This window comes from Hippoglossus stenolepis, chromosome 15 (genome assembly GCF_022539355.2).
Source record: "Hippoglossus stenolepis isolate QCI-W04-F060 chromosome 15, HSTE1.2, whole genome shotgun sequence".
Taxonomy (NCBI): Eukaryota; Metazoa; Chordata; class Actinopteri; order Pleuronectiformes; family Pleuronectidae; genus Hippoglossus; species Hippoglossus stenolepis.
In genome coordinates, this window is record NC_061497.1 from 24,957,058 (window position 1) to 24,964,557 (window position 7,500).

Sequence of the window (7,500 nt, forward strand, 5' to 3'; positions counted from 1 at the left end):
ATATTCTCTTCTATATTTATTTTTATTCAATATTTTTTTCATTGTGTAATATTCTGAGCATTGCTAGAAGAGAGCCTGTGAACCAAGCATTTCATTGCCAGCGACTGCTAAATGTAATTGGTGTGCACATGACCATAAACTCTTGAATCTTGAATCATACACTCTTTCACTCCTTCACTCTTTCACTCCTTCACTCTTTCACTCCTTCACTCATACACTCTTTCACTCCTTCACTCATACACTCTTTCACTCCTTTACTCCTTTACTCCTTCACTGCTTCACTCCTTCACTCCTTCACTCTTTCACTCTTTCACTCATACACTCTTTCACTCCTTCACTCATACACTCTTTCACTCCTTCACTGCTTCACTCCTTCACTGCTTCACTGCTTCACTCCTTCACTCCTTCACTCTTTCACTCATACACTCTTTCACTCCTTTACTCCTTCACTGCTTCACTCCTTCACTGCTTCACTCCTTCACTCCTTCACTCTTTCACTCTTTCACTCATACACTCTTTCACTCCTTCACTCATACACTCTTTCACTCTTTCACTCCTTCACTGCTTCACTCCTTCACTCCTTCACTGCTTCACTCCTTCACTCCTTCACTGCTTCACTCCTTCACTCTTTCACTCATACACTCTTTCACTCCTTTACTCCTTCACTGCTTCACTCCTTCACTCCTTCACTCCTTCACTCTTTCACTCCTTCACTCCTTCACTCATACACTCCTTCACTCTTTCAGTCATACACTCTTTCACTCCTTCACTCTTTCAGTCATACACTCTTTCACTCCTCCACTCCTTCACTCCTTCACTCTTTCAGTCATACACTCTTTCACTCCTTCACTCATACACTCTTTGACTCCTTCACTCATACACTCTTTCATTCCTTCACTCTTTCACTCCTTTACTCCTTCACTGCTTCACTCCTTCATTCTTTCACCCTTCACTCTTCGTCATACACTCTTTCACTCTTTCAGTCATACACTCTTTCACTCTTTCACTCCTTCACTGCTTCACTCTTTCACTCCTTCACTCCTTCACTCCTTCACTGCTTCACTCCTTCACTCCTACACTCTTTCACTCCTTCGCTCATACACTCTTTCACTCTTTCACTCCTTCACTCTTTCAGTCATACACTCTTTCACTCCTTCACTACTTCACTGCTTCACTCTTTCACTACTTCACTGCTTCACTCTTTCACTCCTTCACTGCTTTACTCCTTCACTCATACACTCTTTCACTCCTTCACTGCTTCACTCATACACTCTTTCACTCTTTCACTACTTCACTGCTTCACTCTTTCACTCCTTCACTACTTCACTGCTTCACTCTTCTCTTCACTCTTTCACTCCTTCACTGCTTCACTCCTTCACTCATACACTCTTTCACTCCTTCACTGCTTCACTCTTTCACTGCTTCACTCTTTCAGTCATACACTCCTTCTCTCATACACACATTCACTCATACACTCCTTCACTCATACACTGATACACTCATACACTCATACACTCATACACTCATACACTCTTTCACTCCTTCACTCTTTCACTCTTTCACTCCTTCACTGCTTCACTCCTTCAGTCATACACTCCTTCTCTCATACACACATTCACTCCTTCACTCCTTCACTTATACACTCTTTCACTCCTTCACATACCTGCACACGCCTGACAGATGACCAGCAACAGGTTGACCGACGCCCACTCAGGATTGGCTGAGCCACAGTCACCACACACCTTGTTGCAGGGATTTTCCAGAAGACGCATCGCCACCTGGCTGCAGGACAGAGCACTGCGGATAGACAAGGACAGACTGTCCAACCAGAAAGGCAGGTCCTTCGAAGAGTCGACCGACAGACTGTGTATGGGGGGGGGGCGCGACAAGATAGACGACAAATATATACATGACGTCAACAAACCGACAGATCGACAGAGTGGTACACAGACAGGTAGACAGACAGGTACACAGACAGGTACACAGACAGGTAGACAGACAGGTAGACAGACAGGTGCACAGACAGGTACACAGACAGGTAGACAGACAGGTGCACAGACAGGTAGACAGACAGGTAGACAGACAGGTACACAGACAGGTAGACAGACAGGTGCACAGACAGGTAGACAGACAGGTGTGTACTTGAAGCTCTTGTATGGAGTGATGAGGGTAAACGAGTGTTTTCCTGTAGATTTCACCGCGGCCACGTTCAGGGGGACGGAGAAGGAGGCGACGCCCAGCAGGTAGCCCTCTTTGTTGGGGTAAATCCAGAGATCGTGACCCCAGACCGCAGCATAGGCGCGACTCCGGGACTCTTTAATGGTGATTGGTCCATGCAGTTGGGCAGGGGCGGGGCTTGGCTGGCCTCGTGACGCCAGCAGAGACGCAACCCAACCATCCTGAACCTCTGAGAGGAGACGGAAGAAAGAAAAAAACATGAAATCTTGTTAATTTCACATCTTCATTTCCTGTTAACTCTGGATTATCAAAATAAATGCTTATACACTGAGCTGCAACATCAGACTGATCCAGATCAGATCATCCAATCAGAGGTGGAGTTAGCTCGGACTGACGACATGTTGAACAAGCATTTCAGCAGACCCCAGTGCAGTGACTCTTCTTACCACAGACTATGAATAAAGATGGACGACACGTCTCCACTGCCTCCAGATATGAAACTAAAACATCTCAGACACGAACGCTGCTGCGTCAGTCACAGCTGTCAATCGTGACGTCTCGTCCAGCCACCGGGGGGCGATACAGTCTGTGATTCTTACCGTCACTATGAGCCATAAAGTCGTAATGTTTCTTCCTGAAGTAAACAGTGAATCTTCCTTTGTCCTGTGTCTTCACGTTGGTGATACTGGATACATGAAACAACACCTCACTGAACCGGTCCTGGTCAACGAAACAAACACACCCATCACTCTACAGACAGGTACAGACAGAGAGAGAGACAGGCACAGATACTGACACACAGGGACAGAGAGAAAGACAGATTCAGATACTAACAGACAGGTTCAGAGAGAGAGACTGGTACAGAGACAGACAGGGACACATTGATAGGGACAGAGACAGACAGGGACACAAAGACAGACAGAGACACAAAGAGACAGACCGGGACAGACAGACAGACAGGTACAGAGACAGACAGGGACACAGAGACAGACAGGGACATAGACAGAGGGACACAGAGACAGACAGACGGACACTCAGAGACACAGAGACATACAGACAGGTACAGAGACAGACAGACAGTCAGAGACACATAGAAAGACAGACAGACAGACAGACAGACAGACAGACAGACAGACAGACAGACAGACAGTCAGAGACACAGAGACAGACAGACAGTCAGAGAAACATAGAAAGACAGACAGGTGCAGAGACACAGAGACAGACAGACAGTCAGAGAAACATAGAAAGACAGACAGGTGCAGAGACACATAGAAAGACAGACAGACAGACAGACAGACAGAGAAATACAGGGACACAGAGACAGACAGACAGGGACAAGCTCACTGTGCGTTTCTTCCACAGAGACATCTGCTGTCCGTCCAAAGTTGCCCATAACACATTGTGTCTGTTAGAGAGAGCGGACGTTCAGATCAGTCAATACATCATATATAAAATCAGTAGTGATATTTGTGTACATATATATATAAACATATTTAAATACAAAGCGGGGCCCTGGGGTTCCTGGGGCCCACATGTGACTGTGATGGTACCTGAAGCCCTTCCAGACGTCCAACCAGCTGGACCGGACCACAGCGCTCTGTGGACTTGAACTTCCGCTGCCGCTCTTCTTCCTGGACACTCGGATCGTTGCTGCTCTGCAGGTCAAACATGATGTTTGATTATACATGTATGTTTAACACAAACATCAATAAAGTTTGAACTCTTCACTTTCATGACATCAATCATAATCCACTTCAGACCGACCAGTTCAGCTCCAAAAGCATCCTGGGTAAAACAGGAACACTCTGGGGTCTGACCTGGTCTTGATGGGACTCATGAACGGACCTTGGGATCTTCTGTTTCACACGTTTTCCAGGCTTCTCTGATTGGCCAATAGCACGAGGAGGAGGTGGAGCTGGCCTCTTGGGGATGATACGACCTGGAGGATTGGTCAGGACCCTGCAACATCAGAGCACTGTCAGCAGCAGCCGTGCACTTCTGGTCGTAGTAATTATCGCAGTACTGTACACAGTTTACGTACTTGTGAGTATGTGTAGCTGTGTCTGAGGGGGAATCTCCTCCCATTGGTCCATCATCTCCAAAGGAGGCAGGGCTTACTCCAGTATCCTCCTCCTCATTGGATGATTCGGAGTCAGCTTCCTCACCATCCCAACAAGACAACACGGTGACATACGGGATTTCGGCTAAAGCGTCGTGAGGAGACGGATTTAAAACTGGAACCAAAACCAACAGAGAGGAGTCAGACTGGGGCTGGGGGGCGGGGGGTGGGGTGGAGTGAGTGCGGGTCTATACCTTCGTCTGTGGGTTCAGCAGCTCCCTCTACAGGAGGTAGCATGACTCCTGCAGTCGGGTCTAAAGATGACATAACCAGATGTGACAGAGCCCCAACATCTGAACAGAGAGAACATGTGGAACAGCCAATCAGGAGGAGTGTGTTTGTTTTGACCTGCAGGGGGTGCTGGTGGGATGAGGTCAGTTACTTTTATACTTGTGTGTTCAACTTGTACGATGTTTAAAAATCTGCCTTGTGACTCAACCAATCAAATTCAATTTCTGGGAGATTTCGGAGTGTCTGGATTATAATCCAGGTTCTTGAGACTGAAACATTTAACTGTAAAGAAGTTTGAATTAACAAATGGCAAAACAGTTGCCATGGTAACCAACCGACCGATTGATTGATTGATTGACCGATTGATTGACATACCTGTGTGATGGTCTTCAGGAAGTGCAATCCTTGGTATTGCGGGGGAGTTGGGTTTACCATCTGAGGGGGGTGGGGCTGAAGGGACGAAGCTAATAATCCCTGATGAAGCGGCCATGTTTGCTAATGAGCTAACAATGCTAGCAGCACCTGTGTTAGCAGCAGGCACAGGTGTGGGGCAAGAGGCAGGCTTTGATGTAGCATCAGCTGGGTTAACCAGAGCATTAGCAGTGCATGCTAAGCTCGGTATGTGAGTGGTGATGCTGCCAGCTATGCTGTCAATGGAGGGGGGGGCAGAGGGGGCAGAGCAGTCTGGGGGGGCGGAGCCCCCAACAGCAGCAGCGACCTCAGCCAATGACGGAATGTTGGCCGCGATGATGTCAGTGACACTGACCAGAGTTGGGAAGATGAAGCCATTATCGGAGCCGGAGGAAGGAGGAAGACGAGTAGCACCTTCATCTGAGGAGGAGGAAACAGTCATTCAGGGACTTTCATAGTAAGAGCCCTAAGGGTGGATTTTCAGAATAAAAGTTTCAGCAACACAACGGCAAAATGATACAACACATATACGACAGAGCCTTTATCGGTTCTATAATCACATGAGATGACATCATCACTAAAACTGGTTTCACACTTAAAGCTGCTGCAACACAAACATCAAACCGGTTCTACTGTTTTCACAGAGAGAACTCAGAGTTACCTCTGCTCAGAGGAACCATGTCATCGTTCCTGAAACACACAAACATCTTATTAAAGTTAGACTTAACTTTTTTGTGACATAGATTTTAAATGTTTGTTACATAGATTTCAAAATGAACTCACCTGTCTAAGGAGGAGGCGGAGCTCAAACTGGCCGTCTTGTAACGAGCTCTAGGTTTGGGGACGGGAGGTGAAGGAGGAGGAGTCATCTGGAGACAGGGCGGGAAATTAAAGGGATCAGTTCACCTGTCTGTTAGTTGAGCTGTCTGTGATTTACCTGTCTGTTAGTTGAGCTGTCTGTGATTGACCTGTCTGTTAGTTGAGCTGTCTGTGATTTACCTGTCTGTTAGTTGAGCTCTCTGTGATTTACCTGTCTGTTAGTTTACCTGTCTGTGAATTCCCTGTCTGTTAGTTTACCTGTCTGTGATTTACCTGTCTGTTAGTTCAGCTGTCTGTGATTTACCTGTCTTTAGTTTAGCTGTCTGTGATTTACCTGTCTGTTAGTTTAGCTGTCTGTGATTTACCTGTCTTTAGTTGAGCTGTCTGTGATTTACCTGTCTTTAGTTGAGCTGTCTGTGATTTACCTGTCTTTAGTTTAGCTGTCTGTGATTTACCTGTCTGTTAGTTTAGCTGTCTGTGATGTACCTGTCTTTAGTTGAGCTGTCTGTGATTTACCTGTCTTTAGTTTAGCTGTCTGTGATTTACCTGTCTGTTAGTTGAGCTGTCTGTGATTTACCTGTCTTTAGTTTACCTGTCTGTGATTTACCTGTCTGTTAGTTCAGCTGTCTGTGATTTACCTGTCTTTAGTTTAGCTGTCTGTGATTTACCTGTCTGTTAGTTTAGCTGTCTGTGATTTACCTGTCTGTTAGTTTAGCTGTCTGTGATTTACCTGTCTTTAGTTGAGCTGTCTGTGATTTACCTGTCTTTAGTTGAGCTGTCTGTGATTTTAGTTTAGCTGTCTGTGATTTACCTGTCTGTTAGTTTAGCTGTCTGTGATGTACCTGTCTTTAGTTGAGCTGTCTGTGATTTACCTGTCTTTAGTTGAGCTGTCTGTGATTTACCTGTCTGTTAGTTGAGCTGTCTGTGATTTACCTGTCTGTTAGTTGAGCTGTCTGTGATTTACCTGTCTGTTAGTTGAGCTGTCTGTGATTTACCTGTCTGTTAGTTCAGCTGTCTGTGATTTACCTGTCTTTAGTTGAGCTGTCTGTGATTTACCTGTCTGTAGTTTACCTGTCTGTGATTTACCTGTCTGTTAGTTGAGCTGTCTGTGATTTAACTGTCTGTTAGTTTAGCTGTCTGTGATTTACCTGTCTGTTAGTTGAGCTGTCTGTGATTTACCTGTCTGTGTTCTGTCTGTATTACGCTGTTAGTTGAGCTGTCTGTGATTGACCTGTCTGTTAGTTGAGCTGTCTGTGATTACCTGTCTGTTAGTTGAGCTGTCTGTGATTTACCTGTCTGTTAGTTGAGCTGTCTGTGATTTACCTGTCTTTAGTTGAGCTGTCTGTGATTTACCTGTCTGTTAGTTGAGCTGTCTGTGACCTGTGTTACCTGTCTGTTAGTTGAGCTGTCTGTGATTTACCTGTCTGTTAGTTGAGCTGTCTGTGATTGACCTGTCTTTAGTTGAGCTGTCTGTGATTTACCTGTCTTTAGTTGAGCTGTCTGTGATTACCTGTCTGTTAGTTGAGCTGTCTGTGATTGACCTGTCTGTTAGTTGAGCTGTCTGTGATTGACCTGTCTTTAGTTGAGCTGTCTGTGATTGACCTGTCTTTAGTTGAGCTGTCTGTGATTGACCTGTCTGTTAGCCGAGCTGTCTGTGACTTACCTGTCTGTTAGTTGAGCTGTCTGTGATTGACCTGTGTCTGTGGTCCTGTCCTCTGCTCTGACGTGTCTCTTCCTGGTTC

The 7,500-nt window shown here is 45.9% G+C and overlaps 1 protein-coding gene across 4 annotated transcripts in view; it reads right to left on the minus strand.

Annotated features, from left to right (window-relative positions):
• Window positions 1-7,500, minus strand: part of LOC118122577 (arf-GAP with Rho-GAP domain, ANK repeat and PH domain-containing protein 1) — an 18,213-nt gene that overhangs the window by 10,688 nt on the left and 25 nt on the right. For 2 of the 4 annotated variants that reach the window (XM_047343664.1, XM_035179372.2), the window contains exons 1-12: window positions 7,422-7,500; window positions 5,723-5,808; window positions 5,601-5,629; window positions 4,904-5,359; window positions 4,492-4,590; window positions 4,220-4,412; window positions 4,024-4,137; window positions 3,729-3,833; window positions 3,523-3,583; window positions 2,778-2,898; window positions 2,143-2,407; window positions 1,664-1,863 (exon numbers count right to left, since the gene is read on the minus strand). The exon at window positions 7,422-7,500 is cut by the window's right edge and continues 25 nt beyond it. In XM_047343664.1, coding sequence (XP_047199620.1) covers window positions 1,664-1,863; window positions 2,143-2,407; window positions 2,778-2,898; window positions 3,523-3,583; window positions 3,729-3,833; window positions 4,024-4,137; window positions 4,220-4,412; window positions 4,492-4,590; window positions 4,904-5,359; window positions 5,601-5,629; window positions 5,723-5,808 — 1,729 coding nt within the window. In that variant the 5' untranslated portion in view covers window positions 7,422-7,500. Of the gene's footprint in view, window positions 1-1,663; window positions 1,864-2,142; window positions 2,408-2,777; window positions 2,899-3,522; window positions 3,584-3,728; window positions 3,834-4,023; window positions 4,138-4,219; window positions 4,413-4,491; window positions 4,591-4,903; window positions 5,360-5,600; window positions 5,630-5,722; window positions 5,809-5,876; window positions 6,030-6,304; window positions 6,312-7,421 lie in introns of those variants that run through there. The other 2 variants (XM_047343666.1, XM_047343665.1) reach the window with 2 other exon arrangements.